This window comes from Lutzomyia longipalpis, chromosome 3, assembly GCF_024334085.1.
Source record: "Lutzomyia longipalpis isolate SR_M1_2022 chromosome 3, ASM2433408v1".
NCBI lineage: Eukaryota > Metazoa > Arthropoda > Insecta > Diptera > Psychodidae > Lutzomyia > Lutzomyia longipalpis.
Window position 1 is genome coordinate 9,399,015 of NC_074709.1, and position 21,304 is coordinate 9,420,318.

Consider the following 21,304-nt stretch of genomic DNA (forward strand, 5'->3'; position numbering starts at 1 on the left):
TCAAACTCTGTAAGTTAAGCGTTTCCATGAAAAGGGACAGAAAAGAGGGGCGAGAGCTGGATGTAGGCGCACGAAAGCCAGCAACAATAACTTATCTGATCGATGAGAAAGGATTATTCAATTGGTTTTTAATTACTCGGAAGGATGGGGCACAACGTGCAGCTCCCCAAGAACCCTCCCCCACAATCCCTCACTCTGGCCTTGAATTTCCCTCCTATTTGTTGCCATCCGTTGTATACCATAAGATGTCTTTCGAAATAGATAAACTCATAATTATGAGGAGAGGATAAATGAAGCAAACAAAAATGGATTCACCTGAAGTTTTATATCCCCTTTTCTTATGTCCTTTTGCAACATTCATCGCACGAATCATAAAAAATGCTCAATCATTGCAGGAGGATATGAGAAGGATATTATAGGTGTTGTACCCTTGTTTTCAAGAGGAACAGAACTTTTATTGAAACATTAACGTGAAAGCTTCATGCATTGAGAGAGACGAAAAATACAATTGTGACGTCATTGTTTGCATTTTTGCCATTCTTTGCTGAATTTTTCTAACTTAACGCAGGGAAAATTGAAAGCTTCCTCGGCTTTATTTATTAATTTTTTGTTTCTGTATAAAATTAAGTCCTATAATACATCCCAATTTTTATTTCCAAAAAAGATTAAAATTAAGATGGAGCCAATGAATAACTCCTTTTAGGTTTATCCAAATTGGAAAATTTGACTTTGAGTGCATTAAAATAAAAAGTATTTTTATTTTCATAAAAGAAAAAGTTTTGAAATTTTTTGTGCGAAATTCTACCGTATTTGGTTGAAAATTTGAGATCTCAGGACAATTTTGAAATTTTGGAAAATATAAATCTTGTAAAAATTGTGAAAAATCAGCATTTTCCTCAAAATCGCAAGACGGTTGGCGGTTGAAAACGATATATCGACAATTCAATAGAATTGTAATATCGATATTTCATCAACCCTAACTATCGCTTCTTTGCAAATGCATATCGCTTCTGCCAAAGAAATTCTATATTTTCTTGCAGTTTATACCGACGCGTTCGCGCAAATAGTAAAAAGTCTGTTTTCACAAAAAAGTTCATCTGTTCAGGCCATTTTGAGGATTATTCGTAGTAGATACAAAAGTGAGTAAGCCGATGGTGTGGGGCCTTTGTGAAAAATTAGTGTAATTTCAAAGAAAATTCTTTTTCACGGAAGGAGTGTTTCTAACCTCTCTCCTTCTGCGCGAGCGTCCATATTGTTGAGTCCGCTTCTCAAAAGAAAAATCACGAGGTTTCACGAAATTTCATAAATTTCACCGAAAGTTTCATTTGTGCATTTTTTCTATTAATAAATTGTTTTTCCGTTTTACAACGTTATTCAGCATTGTTTAATATATTAAATAATTTTTTGTTCCATTTGTGTGTGAATTAAGTACAAAAGAATTTACTGGTATTAACGATAAATGCACGAGTTATAGAATAATTTTAAAAATATAAAAAAAAAACTCATAAAATCGGTTTATTTTAATGAATTCGACGAATTCAGTAAAACAAAAAACATTTTTCCATTAGAAAATTAGTTATGTTTGTTTCCAGTTCATAATCTTCATAATAATAGTAATAAAAGAAATAAAAAAAACAAGTTTTCTAGTTTTCCATTACTGCAGTTTATTTCTCATAATTTTTTCTTTGAAATTTTTCTTTAAATTCAAATTGAAAAAAGAATCGCGCAGAAAAAAATAAATTCAAAAAAAAATCGGCATAATTTCAAGTGGACTCCAAAATTTCAAGCATGCCAGTGAAAATTTCAAAATTTCATGACAGCAGTAGATTTCGTGAAATTTTAGAGCATCATTGACAAACATTTCTTGCTTGTTTTGCGGTGCTCGAGTGAAGCGCTTTTTTCCAACTGAATTTGCTGAATTTTGTGAATTTTTCATTATGTCCGGGCAGGAAGTCAACATGAGAAATCGCACTGAGTTGAAGACAACCACGATCGAGGGTTCAGACTACGAGGAGGAGGTGTCAGACGCCGAGGATTCCGGGGAGGATTGGCAGCCGGAAAAAGATGGTGTAAGTTGAAATGGCCGATAAATGTGGCTTGGGGTGACATTTTTCACGGTAAAATCTAATTCAATGCTCTTCCATTGGCCAGGATGGTGCTGTTGCGGGGAAAAAGAAGGGCGCAAAAGTAGCACCAGCTAAGAAGGGGACACCGGCAAAGCGCAAAGCACCAGCCGCAAAGCCAAAGGGCGGTAAGAAGAAGGCAAAGAAAGAGAGCTCCGATGACGACGATGATGATGAAGATGATGTCGAGGATGATTCTGACGAGGAATTCCCCAGCGATTCTGAGGATTCCGGGGAGGAAGTGAAGAATGGCGATGGGACAAAGAAGAAGCGCCCTGCCAAAAAGGAGGGTGGTGATCCGGGTGGCATCTTTACGCTCTACGTTAAAAAGATGGATCTCAAAAATGGTTTAAATGAACAGCAGAAGCTTTTCATGTGGAAACGCGACGGATCCAGCCTTCTGCAGCGCTTCAAACAGAACGAAACGGACGACAAGAATGACTACATCTTCACACCAACCACGGTGGTGAGTACAAAAAGACAGAAATGAAGACTTTTTTATCCCATTCCCCGCGTCTTCCCAGAAACCCTAACCTTAAATCTAAAAAAAAAATCACAGCTATTGCATTGGAATCAAAATGTGCATTCTTCCTCCAAAAAAAAAAACTCCTTACCTGGAACGTTCTAGAAGGGCTTAACTAACCTCACAGGCTGCTAAAGAATTCACAGAATACCTAAATCTTTGAAGATGCTGCCCAAAATTCTCAAACAAAAATCATCCATTAGAACATTCAATTTGTCTTGAAAGTTTTAGCAAAATCATACAAATCAATGCTTTTAGTTGGAATTAAAAAATGATAATAATTTAGCCATATAACGATGAATTCGCTAAATTATTGAGGATAAAGGCAGAGAATGTGGCTCATAGGTCTTGCAAGCCACTATTTGCTTGTGATTTACCTTATTTCATTGTTAGAATTTACACATTTTCTTAATGTTGTAATTTTTGGGGTTTTTCTTTAACTTGGTTTTCCAGTGTTCGTTACATTTGAAGCCTAATTTTGAAGAGTAAAAAAAATCACTTTTCGCCATATTTGATGCGACGCCATCTTGTGATTTTCCGACTTTTTCACACAACTGCCTAAGACACAAGATTAGGTTTTTCTCATGATCTACTGGATGGATTTTGATGGGGTAAAAAGCAAATGAAAGAGGACATGTCAGTGAAAAATGTACCGGAACAGAATTTTGAATTTCCGTTCTGGGGATGAGAAAAGTGGAAAAACGTCAAAAGTATTTGAACAAAAGTCACATTTTCCATTTTTCTCAGCTCCAGAATGGAAATTCAAAATTCTGGTACATCAAAATCTGCATTGGTATTTCCTCTTTGATTTGCATTTTACCCCATCAAAATCCATCCAGTAGATTCTGAGGAAAACTTACTTTTATGTTTGGAGACAGTATCGTGAAAAATCTCAAGATGGCATCGCACCTAAGATGTCGGAAAGTGATTTTCTTACTCTTCAATAATAAATCTTTAAATGTGGCCAACATCGGAAAACCAAGTTTAAGAAAACCCCAAAAATCTTTCTTAGGCTTCTAAGTTCTATATCATCTGCAGAAAAACATGTGATAAGTAGGAAAAGTTAACTATTTATATTTTCATTATAACTTGCATTTTTAATTTGTAAGCTAAAAGACAAGAATTATGCTAGAAGGCAAAACTTAAGGTTAGGGGATAGTTAAAACGAAAGTTTTTATGTCCCTTGTCCCGAATTGAACTCGTTTCTTTTCACAATTATAATGATCAAGTGGAAACGATTCAGATATTTCTGGAATTTTTATTTTTAATGCTTCAAATTTAAAGCGTTAAGTTGTTTTATAAATTGAACTTTAAAGATTAATTTTGAGTTTTTACCTTTTTTCTAATTTATTTTATTCGCCTATTAAGGACTAAAATTTTGTTTTTACCTCTATTTTTAATCAAAGTTTAATAAAATGTTAGACTGAATTACTACGGCCTGATAAAGAATCTCTCATTTCCTTAAACTTGCCAAGTATATACCCCCCTACATTTGACTACAGTTCCTTATTGTTTCTATCTCTTTCTCTTTTTTTTTCATTCAGTATTCATGCTGGGAGGACAGACGAAGGGAGGAATACTTTGAGGTAAAGACCAAATCAACCAGCGGCGGTGATGGACTCGTGACGATTGTGGACAAAGAGGAGTTCGCCAAATTCATCGAACAGTCCAAGACGTATGAGAAGCCCGAATCTGAGGATGAGAATGAGGAAGAAGGCGAAGGGGGTGAAAATTCCGAAGATGAAGAGGAGGGCGAGGAAGATGACTCCAATGAGGAGGAAAGCTAAATCATTCTCCCTCAATTCATGCGAGAGAGCATTAAAAACTTTTTAATCACTTAAGAGACACATTTGATGGTAAAAAAAACTCCTTTCTCCTCTCGGGAATTCCTTTCAAATTTTCTTTTTCTCCTACCCCCCGTTTTTTTTTTGTTTTATCATGTGATTAGTCGTTTTCACTCCCTCTTGCGCCTCATAACACACATATAAATGGAGATCACTTTTTTTCATTGTGTTTTCATGTACATTTGAAAGGAAATTTCCATTCTTTTTTTTTTAATTAATTAAATATAATTTAGATAGAAGACGCGCAATTCCAAAATCATTTTTTAGAAATTCCAAACAAAAAAAGTAATATTCATCTCTCTTAATCGATAATGGAAATAAGAAAAAAAATTGAAGAAAAAAAATGCAAAGAATTCAAACAGTGTAATGCTGCAAATGTATGTCAAATGAGTAAAGAATAATAATAAAAAAAAACAGTTTCCGGACAATGGGACCGTGTTTTCCTTTGTCTGACTCCGTGGAACGTCTCAATCATCAATATGGGCTTTATCAGAAATTGATTGGATTCAACGCTGCATTCAATGTATAAATAGATACAAAAGAAATCTCGCTGGAACAATGAAAAGTCAATCATAACGCGTCCAGTTATAAGTTGGTGTCCCACAACGTGTAGAAGTTTGTTTATGCGTGGTAAAGAGATTTGTGAGCAGTATTAAAAGGTAAAGTCGATTTTTTGTGAAATTCAGTAATTTGATGCATAAAAATGGTCATATCTCTGGTTCTATAACACCTACAGAAATTTCTTGACTAGTTATGGAAAGGTCTTGAAATAAGCTACAATTAAGGATATATTGGGCCTTATTCAGCGACCAAGAAATCCTTGAAGTCCTTGAATTTTGTACTTAAATTTCAAGCGAATTTCAAGGGTTTCTTGGTCGCTGAATAAGACCATTACGATACTTTTCAAGGTCACCTCTAGAACACAAAATGGCGGATTTTTGTTTGACCAACAGTTTTTTTTGCACATTTTGCCCTAAAGGAATGGTTCTAGAGGTTTCTAATGTTTTAGAAAGTTGTAGAGAATTGCAAAACCTTAAATTTTATACCAAGTTGAGCAAAATCTATCAAGCAGTTCAGGAGATATCGCTCTTAGAACTTTACAAATTCAAGAATTTTTCAAATGGCGATATCTTCTAAACGGTGACATAGATTTTCTTCATTTTCAGACTGGTGAAAGATATTGAATCAAGCTACAACATATCAAAATTTAAAGGAAATCGATAATGGGGTTTCGGAGATATGGCCCCTTAAAGTTAGGCAATTTTTGTTTTTGATTTTAGCGCCTCTTGCGACCATCTTTTGAACTTGAAATGTTTTAGGCATTTGTAATTTGGCCACTAAGCTAAGGGTCCAGGAAAATGGAAAATTCACCCCTTTCTCATTGAGATATAGAAAAGTGTTATATATGGGGAAGTTAAAATCTGGAAAATTTCCTACAAAATTGGGCTATTTGTGTTTTTCTTTGTAGTACCACACTTAATACACAAAAATCCGCCAAAGTGGCTAAATTACCCCGTGTTCCCCTATTAAATGTCCTCCAATATGAAAACTCCAATATTTGGAAATTTTTGCCTTAGAACCGGGGAACAAGGCAGAGTTCTAAGCCTCAATTTCCTTTATTTTTAACTGTAGGGAATTTAAGCATTTTGAATTGGAATTAAGACTTTAATAATATAATACTCTATTATCCATTAAGGCACAGCATCTTTAAATACCTCCACCTACATCATCCCCATGTTCATCACTGTTTTTCACACGAGATTCTTTTTTTATTTTAAAGAATTTTAATCCATTAGACGGTGCTGAAGGATGAATTTCTTGTTAATTTTTCCTTTTCTGTGTAAATTCTTGTGAGTGTCTCCAGTAGTTTCGTCTTCTCAAAGTCCTTTTCAGCACTTTTCTCAACTTCACACAGTTTCGTTGATTTACCATTCACACCATTCATGTGCAACTTCATCCCTGAAGCCACACGAGGGACTTTCTTCTGCTTCTTCTCTTCCTTTTGCTCCCTGCATTCACTGATGAGGACACAGCAAATGAGACACGAAATCTGCGCAAGATAATTTTTCAAGAAGTTTCTTTTTATTTTTCTTGTACAAAGTTTTTTTTTGAGGAATAAATTAATTAAACTTCCTTCCGTGCCTTACCAGGATGATTAAAAAGAGGATAATCGATGGTAAAATGAGAGATTCACACTCTTTATCCATTTTTTTTTGGGTAACCTTTATAGAATGCAGATCCACACAAAACTCTACATGCCTCTGCGACGTTTTCTTCACACACCACTTCAATCTTTATCTGATAAGACGACAATATTAAATTTTAATTGTTAAAATTACAATTTATCTTTTATTGTCCGTAAAACACTGACGCGGTTGTTTTTGATAAAAATTTATCTCATGCCCTCTAATGTTTTTATTTTAGCGTGAAATTTTGTACATGATGAACTCATCAAAAAAATGATAAAATTCGAAGGGAAAAGGGTAAAATATTCATATTATGAGTTTATCTCAAGATTTTCTTATAAAAACGCTAAAAAAATTTGCCCAAGAGATAGCAAACAGATCTCTGTATTTACAAGGGATTTTTTTCTTTACTTTTTACAAAATAATGTGTTTTTTTTTTTCAATAATGAACCTTTGGAGTTTTTTTTTCATGAGTTATGTCTTATAAATTACTTTTCTCTTCTCTCTCACAAAATACTATTAATAGCCGATTTTTGGTTCAAAAATCACCCATCCCAAAATCTCCGTACTTATTGGTAAATGATGAAATAAACAACAATGAATATTAACTAAAATCCCTAAAAGATTCCACACGGAGAATTCACTCGATACGAACATTTCGCTTCCGGCGCTTAAATTCCTTCGTGACGAGTCGTACGAGCAGCAAAAGTGCCAACACATCCGAGATCATGAGCATGTAGAAGACATTCTCCCACCCCGATGAGGATACCAAACCCGCCAGGAGGGGCCCCACAGCAGCTCCAATGGACCCCGTGCCATCGATGATTGCTGTTACGGTGGCGAGAGCCTTGGAGTTGCCATCGAGACAGCTATGCTGACCCAACTCTGCACTCACGGAGGTGGTTATCAGGGCATAGGGGCCATTCACCAGAATACCCACCACAAAGAGCAGGAGAATGTTCACGGGCAGTGAGAGCGTGCCCCAGTGCTGATAGACAAGCAGCTGCGACGGAGAAAAAAATAGCACAAAAAATCAAAGATTAGCTCATCAAGCCTCTTGTGGAATTTGCAATAAAAAAAGCAAGAGAAACATTCGATTCATGAACATATCGCAAAAATTATTTAATTTAGCACACAAAAAAATGTAGGTCAGAGGAAAGGTTCGTACAAAGCATGGAAAAACCTTTATATTTATCAAAGGATTTTAATTCCTTTCTAGGTGAATTTTACGAAATTCAATGTCTGAAGATGATCAAAATATGCTCCTGGCCGTCTATGCATATATAGGAATTAGCTCTAATTCAGCCTGATCTTTCAAATCATTAGGTCAGTGCTTAGTAGTGAACTTCACCTTAAATCTATTTGAAATCAGAAATATTTTAACTCAACATTCACTTAATAAATACTTATAAAAAATCAGTCTATTTGACGGACCTTTTCACATCTTTTGATCAGAAAACTCTGCTTTTGGTCAGATGACTTTTTTACATGATCATTTTGTCATATTTTCACGACCAAGGCCTTATTTTACGCGGTAAAAATACACTTTATTACGGAGCAAGCACGTTTGCATCCGTACACCTTGCCCTCTAAATCCGATCTGCCATTTTTGCCGTCAAATCTGTCCTTTTTCTCCACAATCCTTGTTTTCACCACTCGAATTCACCACTTCGAGTGCGCGCTAAATTCAAATATTCAAATATGCATTATTCTCCTGATCGTGAACCAATTTTACTGTTCAATCGTTAATTATCCTGTTTTATAGCTTATTATTCTGATTTAATGTTATATTTTCCTGTTCAAAATTGCAGAATTTTCTGATAAAATGGAACATTCTTCTGATCAAAAGCAGAATTTTCTGATCAAAAGATTTGATCCAAAAACACTAGTCTGTATATGGGAGAAAAAAATTACTATTGACGAATCTTTTTCATCTAATAAAACTTCATACCTAACTCTCAATCACGTTAACCCTTTCAGGTTCGCGATCAATCTAGCGAGCGGATTAAACTAAAAATAATTTTTGGGGGTTCCTTTGAACTTAAATAAGACATTTTTGACAAAAAAAATCTCAACTCAAAAATTTTCGGTTTTTTGTCCTTCCTGATCCTGTGAGTCCTTTTGTGGTCATAAAATAATCAGGGATCGTAAAGACATAGTCTTGTGTAGTTTTGTTACCCAGAGGTGTTACAAATCCCCAACACCTCCCCTCTCAGCCTAGTGCTGTTTATGCGTAAGAGGACTCTCTCTTCTCCCGTAGAGCACCGGTAGGAGTACCTTTCCTCTGATGGAGTCTGACCGTCTTGGTTGGTACAAACGTCGTACGATTCTCCGGGGAATGAATTGAGTAGTTCGTGATTGGGGTCGGTGCGAGGGAGATGAGGCGGGGCGAGAGTCCTCATTTTTCTAAGCTCCAAGTCGCAATTCTTCATTCAGAAGTGGGATCACAAGTGCCGGGGTGATCCACAGAAGGGGTAGTGCGTCGAAAACCCCGTGAAAATCGAGTAAAAATAGTGAAAATCGCGAGTGAAAAAAATGATCGAAAAAAAAAGTGACGTTTTCCAACATGGCGGCCGCGGGGCGTCATGAAAAAAATTGGATATTTCGCGGCAAAACGGTGAATTTGGGGGCTGCCAGTGATCGTGAACTTGAGAGAACGTGTGGGGGCAGCCACCCAAAGCGCGGAAGGGACAAAATTCGCGAAATATGTCGCGAAACTTGAGTGAGGCGTCATCCGTTGAAAAGAAAGGACGCCGCGCATTGAAAGACAATGAAATGCGTGAAAAAGCCCGGGAATGGGGCCGCAAGTGCAGTGTGAGGGCGTGATGATCCTATGGGGCAACCACCCAAGCCATGGGGATCCCAAATTGCGGTGAAAAGGCTGAAAATTGAGACATCACGGCATGTGACGTCAAAATGCTGTCCGGGAGTGAAAAGGACAATGAATTGTGCCGTGTGTGTAAGAGTGAAAGGGACGAAAGCTCCCAAGAGCCCCAAAAATGTGAAGAGACTGCAAAGAAGTGCTGCAATGAGATCGTGTGATACCCGTGGACGTCATCAGTGAGGCTAGAAGACGCCGTGGACGCTGTGATGAAAGCAGAAAACATCAACAAGGGGGCAACAGCAGCGGAGACAACGCAGGCCTTCATTTTCAACGAGCTTCAGATTGCAGTGCAGGAATAGGGGAAAGGAGACATCGGCGGACAAGGATTTCTCGGAAATCCCAACGTTGATAAGTTTTACATAAATTTTTTGAATTTTTTGTGTGAATGGGCGCCCATGTGTGAATGAGAAATTGAAAATTATTGTATTTTCAAGCCGCATCCCAAATAAAGAGACCCACTAACATTATGTACCCCATTGCGGCGAGGGGAAAGAGAAGATGGTCATTTGTTTCAAGTTTTGTTTGCAGAAAGATGCCGTGAAATCAGTTGTATTCCAGCAGAGAGAGATCAACGCTGAACAGAAGGATGGAGCTCCAGCAGGCCATCATGGAAGTTGTCACCTGAATGCGCGAGATGAAGCTGCGAAGGATGCTCAAAAGGAAATCCATGGAAGTAAAGTGATGCTGTGAAGCACAATAATGGCTAATCTGGTGAGTCCGTTCCAATTTGTTGTCTTATGGGGAAATATTTAAACAGATGAATATGCACCACCCAGTCTGGGAAATTATCCTGAGGTTTTGGGATGAAATATTGGGTGAAATTGTTCCATAAGATCTTTCCCCCAAATATAATGAAAACAACAAAATTTATTTGAAGCGCCCTTTATGATTTGCATAAGATTTACTGGAAATGTATTTAGGTGAAATTATTTGGTGATTATGGGATAAAACAGTTGGTAATGTTATCCCATGAATCCATTTGGCCCAAAATATATTAAAACCATCCTTTCCCTTTATGTGAAATGTTTCCAAATAAAATCGGAGGGCAAATGGGCCATCATTCCTTGATATGCTCTAATGAGAAATGAGCAAAATAATAAGTAAAGTGGTTGCATGCATCAAAGATGGTTGATGCAGTCATTCTAAAGTATTTGGCTGTTGGTGTTGAAATTGAAACAGAGGAATGTCTTATGGGAGTTTTTGGTTAAAATTCTCATTCATTATTATGGTTGGTTCTCTCCTTTGAATGGGTTGGTTGTGTCTTCTCAAACATTACCAATGGTGTTTGGATCTTTAAGGGAAGTGCTCAGTGAGGCAATTATTTTGGTAGTTCGGTATCTTGCGGATACGGGGCATCATTGTGGTGTGCAAGGAGAATTTCAGGGAAGTTCATTGGAGTTGGGATGAAGGAGAAGCAATATTCAGCAGCAGCGGAGGAAATGATTTCCAGCAGCAGTAGTCACAGTAATGGCCAGGCCAGCCATAGAGTTTGATGTGAAGTTCGGCAGTCATAGCCATGGAAATACAGATCAAGAGAACACAACAAGTTGCAAAACAAATTCTGGTGGAGAAGACAGTCAATAATTGTCCAGATGAACAACTGAAGACAACGTACACCAACAAATGTGAAATGCAGATTTAATCAAATGACGGAGCAAATGAGTAGAGTATGGAGAACGCAACGATGTGGTTTATTGCATAAATGCACAAGAACACACAGGAAGATGCTTTTTAGTACAAGGTGTAAGATGCAGTACCGCAGTGGCCGTGATGTTCAGCATTTGTTACGTAGGAGAAGCTCAGCAGTAGCAAAATGCAGAAAAATCATGTGGCAGCACTGTAGACAAGTAAATTTACATCAAAGAAAGCACTCCATATGGACACCAAAAGGACAGCAGCCAACTGAAGAATTCAATAAAACACTCCAATATAGTAGCCGTGTGTGAGGAGAATGCAGCAGTGGAGCAGAAATTAACAAATGCACAGCAGCTAGGAGAAAATCTACAGCTGAAATGATCATTGAAGAGGAGGAGTCATAACTTCATTGAATGGGTTGTTAATAATTGCGTTGAGTGTCAAGGTTCAATGTTGTGGTTTGATAGAGGGGTTTGAAGCAAAGAGATTGTTGTTTCAGGTGTTCCAGATTTTGATGAAATAAAGAAAAGTAGTGGAGAAATCTTTTGCAGGTGTAGCAGCAGTGTTGAACATCGTGAGAAGTAATGAAGTTCACCGTAAATGCAGAATTCCTGAAATGTTGCAGATAGCGGATTAAATGGAAAACAAAGATGTTGCAGTCATTTGGTGGTGTTGTAGCAGTTGAACATGGACAACAGTGAAAATCATGAGCATCCGAGGACAACGAGGGAAACATCGCAAGTGCATCAACTGGATCACAGAGTTAATGGGATGGTAGATGATGAAAATCACCTGCTATCTTGATTAACGAGGACCACAGAGGTATAAGAAGAAAATACAGTGGAGTAACTTCCATCTGTGTGACTATTCTTTCACCTCGAGGTGGACATCATCCAGTCAACCACAGGAGGAACTTCATCAGCAGCTGAGAAAAGGACTCAAATCAACGGGAAACACCATCAACGAGCAACCAAAGTGTTGGGATTGCCGAGACGTTTACAGGCAGCATCAAGCAAGGACACAGTTGGAGGAATAAAGATATACTGGCAACAATGGAAGATGTTTGGGAATTAATTAAACGGAAATGGTTGCTGGATTCCGCAATGTGATGGAAAATTAGGAACATTGATGTGGGTGTGAGCAATAATCACAAGCCACCCATGGATGCAGACATTGGACAACCAAAAAGCAGTGTTAAAGAAGAGAAAACCTAAAGATTCACATGGATGTGAAAGTATGCAGCCACTAAGAGATAAAGAGCACCAAAGATTTGTTTGAAGACAAATTAAACAATTCCAGCTAGATGCAGAATAACACAATGGGAGGAAAAGCAGAAGGCTTTTGCAACACACAGACTCAAGGAACAGAAGCTCTAATGGCAATGGACTGTAGTGGAGGAAGTGCACAGAGACAGTTGGTCAGAAGATGGTATTTGATGCAGTAGCACACGGTCGAACAAGGACTAAAGAATAGTTTGCAATTGAAGGAACACCAATCAGCACAGAGGAGCATCCTAAAGGAAGTGTGTGGCAGTCGTGCAGCAGTGGGAGTAAATAATACGATGGGTGTGATATGACGTTGTGGGTTGAATGGTGTCATCACCAGGAGTCAGGTAGCGTCAAAGGTTGTTCACTAAACGGTGTAGGGTGGAAGGCACTTGGTTGAGAAGTGCCAGAATTGAGCTGTTGAGAAGGGGTGATTAGTGGAAAGGGCAGTTCTGTCGGTGAATGAACTCAAATTGCAAGGAATTTGAAATGTTGTTGAGTTTCGTTACAGCAAAATGTGATCACCCAGCAGACAGCATTGCACAGAGTTGGAAAACGTATGCGTTGCGGCCCTGACGCATGCATACTTTATCCCGAGATCTCTGGACATGTTGTAGGGCTAAAGAGGCCCATGGAGGCGAGTCAAGCAGTAGCAGGATATCATCTAGATCATCAAGGGGCGGAATAATTGCTACTATGTGCTGGTGGGACCGCCTGGCAGCTGCGTTTAACGACGCCCTGGTCCTAATTCACTCCCATATCCTGTTCGTATATAGAGTAATATTCCTAACCCCCAACGGTCCCAAAAGGGCAATGTGATCGAGAAAGACCCAAAGGGGCAAGCAGCTGCAGAATGATGATTGAGCCTTCAAAGAAGTCCTGGTCAGACAGGTTATAGCAGATATGCAGAAATAGCTAGCTCAACGAGTCTACTGGAACTTCAAAAGCAGATTCAGCAAATTCAGCAGATCGAGAAGAAAGGCATAGGGCCTTGGGATACCATGGTAAAGGACTTCCATGGTCGGTAAGCGTGCACGCAAATCCTCGAAGTCCCTGTCAGTTAGGCAGAAAAGTATTGAAAATATGCGGAAACGGCCATTTAGAGTTAGTGCGGTATAAATTTCGGTGATGATATAGGCGTGTAATGATCAAACGGGCATATGATCAGAAATAAGTAATGCGGTTGGCTAATGAAATGTTGAAGGGTTGATTGAAATACGGAAATTGCAGTAGAACGTGGTGGTGATAATTATTCGGAATTTAGTAAATAAGATCGATTGCGGATAAATATTTAAATAGCGGCTATTTGAAGAAAATTGGGTAAATTGCTAGGAGAAGAGAGTAGGAGATTATTTGCGGAAATTAAAGCTAGGCTGACGTCCTCCTTCTAATGATATTTCTTCTCAAACTTCGCCGAGGACGTCGAAACACAGGAAAGGCCGAGTGTAGTTTTGTTACCCAGAGGTGTTACAAATCCCCAACACCTCCCCTCTCAGCCTAGTGCTGTTTATGCGTAAGAGGACTCTCTCTTCTCCCGTAGAGCACCGGTAGGAGTACCTTTCCTCTGATGGAGTCTGACCGTCTTGGTTGGTACAAACGTCGTACGATTCTCCGGGGAATCAATTGAGTAGTTCGTGATTGGGGTCGGTGCGAGGGAGATGAGGCGGGGCGAGAGTCCTCATTTTTCTAAGCTCCAAGTCGCAATTCTTCACTTGTACTAATTGGAACTCAATATTCATAAAATAACCATACAAAATGAAACATTTTCAAAATCGAGTCTTTGGGTCAGCATATGATCCGATTAACCTTAAAGGGTTAATTTCAATAGCGTATTTAAAAAAAAATTATCTGTGCTTTCAGACATTTTTTACTGTAATATAATCAATTTGCCTTTAAGAATGCATTATAGGTCATCATCACTGAATGTTTTATTAAACCTCAATGATAAAACCTTTTCTGAAATAAATAAAAATTCATGCCAAGAGAAACAAATTAAATAAATGCTTTCATTTATGCTTGATAACATAATCAATGTTGAAATTATGCGATTGAACGAACGAACTTTCTCTGTAACCCACATTTGTGGATTTGCCCGCATTCTCGCCTCATCCGCAGCTGATAAAGAGCATCAACTGCCCTGGAGATTGTGTTAATAACATTAGCTACTAGTAAATTGCTGGAGAGATGATACTCACCATTGGAACAGCTACAGCCAGCATTCCGGTGCATGTACTCGCGGGCATATTTGTATAGTCAGACAGTACACCGGCAGCAATTGCCCCGATGATCCCACCCACATCGAAGAGCGTGGACAGATCTGCACTCAATTCAGCACCCAACGTCGTTGAGGATTGAATGTAGAGCGGGAGCCAGTAGAGGAATGTGTAGCTGACGAGTTTGGAGAAGAAGAGGCAGAGTGAGAACTCCACGACACCCGGTATCCGCAGCGCTCCGGCAAATCCAATGGCTTCACTTGAATTTGAGCTCGACAGTGACGTTACACTGCCCAGCATTGGACTTCGCTCATTGGCCCTCATGGTAACTTCCTGATGTGCCAAAAATCATCCCAAAAAAAGAAGAGAAATCAATCGTCAATAGAAGTCCTTTTTTTTTTTTCTTTATCTCTTCACACAAAAAAAATATCAAGGAAGTCTGCAATGAGGAGCATCATGCACAGCCTCAATGTGGATTTGTTATTTGTACTCTCGCCACAAGCATGATTTTCACACGTGAATTCATTATCATCATGTGCTTGTCACGAACAAATATGCCCGTTTTTCGGGGTGTTTCAATACCCAGGCTGATACAGAGAGAATTCTGCCCACAGGCTCCCTCTTATCTTTATCTCCCCAAGACGACCTTAAAATTCACAATCAGAGAGCTTTAGCAGCACCGAAAAAAAAACTTTCCGAATCATAATTTTTAGTTTACATTCCAAGCTGTGATAAGATTTTCTTTTTTTCAAGAATTCAAATTACACAAAGGCAGACTTTTCGCATTTTCCGTTAAAAGATTTTGCACAGTGTGTATGGTTTGAGATTTTAATCATCGCTACATTATTTTATTTCGACAAAACACCTTTTAACGAGATTACGACGTTCGGTTCTCTCGAAATACATTGTTGAAAAAGCGTCAAAAGAGTCTTTTTATCGCACAACTTTATCAACAATCTTATGACTAAAAATATCTCTTCGTAGAGATAAAAACATGTGATGCACAAATAAAATTATTAATTGCCTCTGAAATCGTTAAATTAGTTTAAACCTAAGCTTAAAAATTGCGGACAATAATTTTTTTTTAATATATAATGAGCCTTATTCAGCGACCAAGAAACCCTTCAAATCTTTAAATTATGTACAGAAATTTCAAGATTCAAGCGAATTATAAGAAATTATTGGTAAATTATTAAAAATATTTGGAAAAATTATTAATTTGCCAAATATTTTGATTTTGTTTGGCGAATCATCCGAAGATTGGTAAATCCGGCTATGTCGGTTCGAAGCCCATACAAAGTTAACCGGTTTTACAATGTAGTCCTCGAATTTGTTCTTTTAGCTGTGACTCTTTCGTTTAGGTTTGAATTTAGTAGCTTTTAAAGATTTTTTTCAATTTGGAACTTTTTAGTACTGAAAATTGAGAGAACTTCTTTTCATGTTACATTTAGCACTTTCTGATTTTAATTTAGTATATTTTAAGTTTTTATTTATTATGTATTTTCTAGGATTGAATTTAGTACTTTTTTTACTGTTAAATTTAGTACTGTATAGGCCTTGATAAGGAACTTTTTCAAAGCCTTTATTTCTTCAATCGGAACCTTTTTAGTACTAGTAGAACCAATATAAAATTTTCAGCTTGAATTTAGTACTTTTCAATCTTAATTAAGAACTTTTTCAAAACAGTTTTCTTCATTCTCAACCTCTTTAGTACTGAAGACTGAAAAACTTTTTTCGGTTTGAATTTATTGCTTTCTAGACTTAAATTGAGAACCTTTCACGTATATTTTCTCGTTTTAAGCTTCTTTTCGACTCAATGCGAATAAATTTTTGTTCGCTTTTAATTCAGTATTTTTTAAGCTTGATTTTAGTACTTTGAAAGCTTTTGCTCCTTAGTCTATGTCTTTTATGACTAAAAAAAATGATGTTTATCTGCGGTATTTTGATTCTTTTTCTGAATCAATCGAATATTTCCGAAGATCCGAATATTTTCTCTCATTTCAAGATTATTTGAACAACTTTGTGAATATTTTAAATATTCGCAGAATTTTTTATTTAATTTAAAAGTAATTCAAACTTTTTACAGTATATTCATATTACTTGCGGATATTAGGAATATTCAAAAAATGGTTGAAGATTATTGGAAATATTGGAATTTTCTTGTATTTTACTTGAAATATATTTAAATTATTTAGCCGAATTTGAAATATTTTAAAGACATTCAGGATAAAGACAAAACATAAATTTCAACCTCCCATCTTTACCCCTTTAAATTATTAAATCGATTAAATCTGTGCATCTTAATGTGCTCTAATGCGGCCAATCAATTTCGTGGTCAATTCTATGTGTTGTGTGTTAATGAGATAAAATCAATTCTATATGGGAATCATGCACTTACAGTGTTAATACTGCCTCTGAGTGGTCTCACGATGTTGCCACTGACCTCCTGATGCACCAAACATATTTTTTTTGGTAGGTAGTTTAAAGAAAAATATAGAGAAAAAGATACACTCTGTTAGATTTTCAAGAGCATGCATCGTACAATTATTTTTTTCTTCAAACAAAAACTCATAATTAATCCATGCAAAACAATTCCATGCCAATTAAAACACACAAAAAGAGTTAAATTAAATGAAAAATAATTAATTTACCTGCTCTCCTACGACAATGTCTGTGTCATCTGGATCTGAATCATCTGATGGGCTGTCGGCATTCTCCACACGTGAATACTGATCCCTCCGCCGTGTCTCGATATGCCTCTCGGCACACCCCACGGAATCCGGTGAGTCCACAAGGAATAGGAACAAGATGAAGCCACACACCCCCATTATGAGTCCTGGCACAATAAACGACATGGACCAATCACTCTCCACGTACTTGGCAGCAATGAGCGACCCAAAGATATTCCCAATTGACGTGTGACTATTCCAAATGCCAAATATCAAGCCACGCTTCGATTTGCCAAACCACCTGCCGACTACGGTGACTACCCCTGGCCATCCGGTGGTCTGAAAAATTCCCGCCATGGCTTGCACAAAGACAAAGTAGCCAATTGAATGGATGTTGTAGGTCTTTGCTAAGCCAAAGAGGTAGCAAAAGATTCCCGAGAGGAGCATGCCGAATGTGAGGAAGTACCGCAGGGAGACGCGTTCAGCAATGAAGCCCGAAGCGAACATTGCAATGGCATAGCAGAAGAGGAAGGCTGAATCGAGGGTGCCAAATAGGGCGGGTGCATTGGGTCCATCGAAGGGTGGATAGTCACACCATGTACTATTATCGATGGCATCGCTCAGCAGGACACCCCTGGGTAGGGCTACAGTCGAGCAATTGCGATGTAGGACGGATTTAACCACGGAAATGGGTTTCCGCGTCAAGTGGTAGCAACAGTAGGCAATGTAGGTCAGTGCCAGGACGCTAAATTTGTAGCTAATTAAAAAAAAAAAACAAGAGAAGGCTTTGGTAAATATGTGTTTTGTTCTAACAGAATGTGTTGGTAAGGTTGGTAAAAGTTGGTAAATCGAGTTTTAACTGATAAAATGTTAGAAGAACACAAATACAGGGTGGACAGGAAATTTTGGCATGATTTTAACCGCGAATAACTTTTGAATGGCGTGAGACATCTGTGCGGAATTTCTCCGCTGGATTTTGTCTATGGATATCTTTTACTGGGCTTGCCCGAAAGTCTACGAAAGACTCTCGTGAAGTCCTTCAAACTTCAAAGTTGAAACACATGAATTTTATTCTCTCTATTATTTAATTAGTTTTTATATTAATATACTGTGAAATGCAGAAGTTTAAAGCAACATAGACTTTCTTTGGAGCACCTCCCATCACGCAATCATCTCAGCAACCCTGGAGATTCGCCAGAATCAAAGCAATCCACCTTTGCATTCGACATAACCTCAATTGGAGTGACCGCCATTTTGTGCAGGCAGACTCTGCCTACACACCAAAGCGCCCCCCTGAAAATCCGGTCAATCTCGCCGGAGATTAATTAACGCATATGTATTTTGCAGGTGTGTATGGCTCATCCTCGTGGATATCTATTGATTCAAAGGACTTTATGCTAACTCTTTTCTTCCACAAACCCTACCAAAGGTAAATTCTCTCAACAACATCTGAAAACTTCTGCCAACAAAAGATGCTCTAACGGCTACAATTTTTAAGATATTGACTTGAAATAAAAAGCAAATAAAACTTTTTGAATTTACGCATCTTTTGATGGTAGAAGTTTTCAGATATCTCACGCCAATCAAAAGTTATTCGCGGTTAAAATCATGTCCTAATTTCCTGGCCACCCTGTATTACTCAAACATTAATAAAATTTAACAACCAGCCTATCTAAGGGTCTAACTATAAATTATTTCCGTTTAGTTTCAGTCAGGATGACAATTTTTCTTTGCAAAATATTCATGAAAAGGTAAACGTTTCTTGTGCTAATTTTGATTACAAAAGAATTTTAAATAACAAAAATGCAAATGACTTGAATGGATCGTGAAAAATTTTTATCAAGAGAACACGCGGCAACAATATAATAAATAAAATTATGACCTTACTATCATCTTAAACACACAGAGTATTTAATGTAAATAATAATCTGGTTTTGTACCAACAATGAGAATTAAAAATTCCAATTTATTACGTTATTATAATTGATAGAGAGAAACGTATAAAATTCTTATCAAAATTTTGATGTTTTTTTCCTCTTATTCCTTAAACAAATCAGATTTTTTTTAAAAATTATTTCAAATGGAATCTTGAAAGTTTTACACGTTGACTAATAAGCCGAAGTACCTACTCAAATTCCCTCTCAACTTTCTCATAATACAGTTTGTGTGTACATTGGCATTATAATTCATTTAACCGAGATTAATGAGCAGAAAAATGACCTATTAAAGTCCCACAGCGTCCTTATCTCCCTCACTCATTGCACGCTGCAATAAATAATGAATTTTTAAGTGCAAAATTGGAGTAAGAAAATCAACAGAGATTGAAATGTATCAACATGAAGTGATAAAGTTGCCTTTTATGCTATTTGAGGGAAGATTATTTTCTCATAAATCTCTTTTTTGGGGACATTTAGCACCTCAGAGGCTAATGACTTGTCGGCAGTCTTTATTGCTTCTTCGAAAACTAAACATTATTTGTTAATTAATGGCAGGTATAGTTTTAGTTAGAAGGAGCTATCAACACTAAATACTACAGCGTGGAGGCTTTTAGATTTTTTTCATTTATTGAAAATTTATTTTTCTTTTCTTCTTTCAGACAATAATGAACAAAAGTCTGAAGAAAATTTTAACTTTATATTGTTCTCGTCTGCACTTTCGACTGATTTAATCTATATGTTGTATACATTCAATGACTGATTAAATTGGGTTCAGTTAACATAATTAATCTCATTAAGCTCTTTATTCCTCGGTAAATGATTAAATTAAATCTTTTTTATTGACCGAAGTTTTATTGATTAAAATGGGCAAAATAATGAGCGTCAATGCAAGGCAGGCACCGTGTGATTTGTAACATTAAATGAATCAAGCTTCTTAGCATAAAGTGCATTGTGCACTTATGTAGTGAAGTATACTCCTTCCTCTATGAATTGTTATGTAATTTTTAAAAGGAACAAACATTTTCTTTTACAAAAAAAAACCTAAAACACAAACTCTAAATAAAAACGCGCCTCTTCAGCAGAAAAAAAAATTGGGCGTTAACAACACACAAAAAAATCACAAATTGTCCGGGAGCTTCAAATTGATGATCTCACTCATCTCACCCGTTCAGACGGACAAAAAAGCCAGAAGAGATAATTTTTATTAAGGAAATGAACTCACCAGAGAGGTCTGTTGATCCGCACACGAGGACAGAGGTGTGTGCTGAGGACTTGGAGACACCTCGTGCCAATGGGGACGTCCGTGTTGCTCATTCTCCACCGTCTCCAGGCAAATCTCATGAACTATCTTCTCGGCTGCTTATCACAACACCACAGGCGCCAATAAATCTCCGCAGTTTTGCTGCGAAAATGTTCTCCCTCACAGAAATGCAGGAAAAAAGAGATGAGCTGGCTCTCTGTTGCTGAGACTACCTAGCCATTGTGGAGCGCTTTGTTTTGGGGAGTTTTCTCCACCTTCCTAGGAATCTACTGTGAATACACTGCCAAAACAAAGGAAACGTGTCACAAAACCACTGCCTGTAGGGTCTTAAGAAAAAAAAACCTCTATTTACCAATGAAGTCTCCTCGTTGAGATGTGAAGACGGTATGAAGGGAAACTGCAAAATGAGCTAAATTCTTGAGATGTAAAAAAAAGACACGCACCACAAAAAAGTTGACATTATTGTTTGACACAGGGGCCTGACAAGAGCTCTATTTCCATAGGAATTCTGTGATCCCTAGGTATCCCTCGACTTTCGAGAAATGTGTCACCCAGAAAAATGCCTCAATCTGAAAAATTCTACCATCACTGGATAGATAATTTAATATTCTATCGATTGAGGAAGTTTGGTGGGTGGCACATTCCTATTAATGCACTAATATCGACTTTAAAAATTTCAATGCACTTTTTAGAAAAAAATCGCGACATTTTCTTCCTTGGTGACAACCGCGCCATCTATTGATGAGCAAAAACTATGTAGCTTC

General features: G+C 37.5%; 2 protein-coding genes across 4 annotated transcripts; one reads left to right on the forward strand and one right to left on the reverse strand.

Moving 5' to 3' along the window:
• The first annotated feature begins 1,009 nt into the window (after positions 1-1,009).
• LOC129791957 (nucleolin) lies at positions 1,010-4,918 on the forward strand. 2 transcript variants are annotated; one of them, XM_055830639.1, is made up of 4 exons: positions 1,010-1,139; positions 1,950-2,069; positions 2,152-2,589; positions 4,191-4,918. In XM_055830639.1, exons 2-4 carry the CDS (start codon positions 1,959-1,961, stop codon positions 4,431-4,433), a joined length of 792 nt encoding a protein of 263 aa, XP_055686614.1. In that variant the 5' UTR covers positions 1,010-1,139; positions 1,950-1,958; the 3' UTR covers positions 4,434-4,918. The 2 variants fall into 2 exon arrangements, with proteins under 2 accessions (XP_055686614.1, XP_055686613.1); XM_055830638.1 differs by lacking the exon at positions 1,010-1,139 and having other exon boundaries at positions 1,851-2,069.
• Positions 4,919-6,550: 1,632 nt separating this feature from the next.
• Positions 6,551-21,253, reverse strand: LOC129791873 (glucose-6-phosphate exchanger SLC37A2). 2 transcript variants are annotated; one of them, XM_055830476.1, is made up of 6 exons: positions 20,893-21,253; positions 20,502-20,820; positions 17,325-18,099; positions 17,072-17,119; positions 14,656-15,006; positions 6,551-7,679 (listed from the first exon to the last, which is right to left on the reverse strand). In XM_055830476.1, the coding sequence occupies exons 2-6, from the start codon at positions 20,618-20,620 to the stop codon at positions 7,317-7,319; spliced, it is 1,656 nt and encodes a 551-aa protein (XP_055686451.1). In that variant the 5' UTR covers positions 20,621-20,820; positions 20,893-21,253; the 3' UTR covers positions 6,551-7,316. The 2 variants fall into 2 exon arrangements, with proteins under 2 accessions (XP_055686451.1, XP_055686452.1); XM_055830477.1 differs by lacking the exon at positions 17,072-17,119 and having other exon boundaries at positions 20,893-21,252.
• Positions 21,254-21,304: the final 51 nt, after the last annotated feature.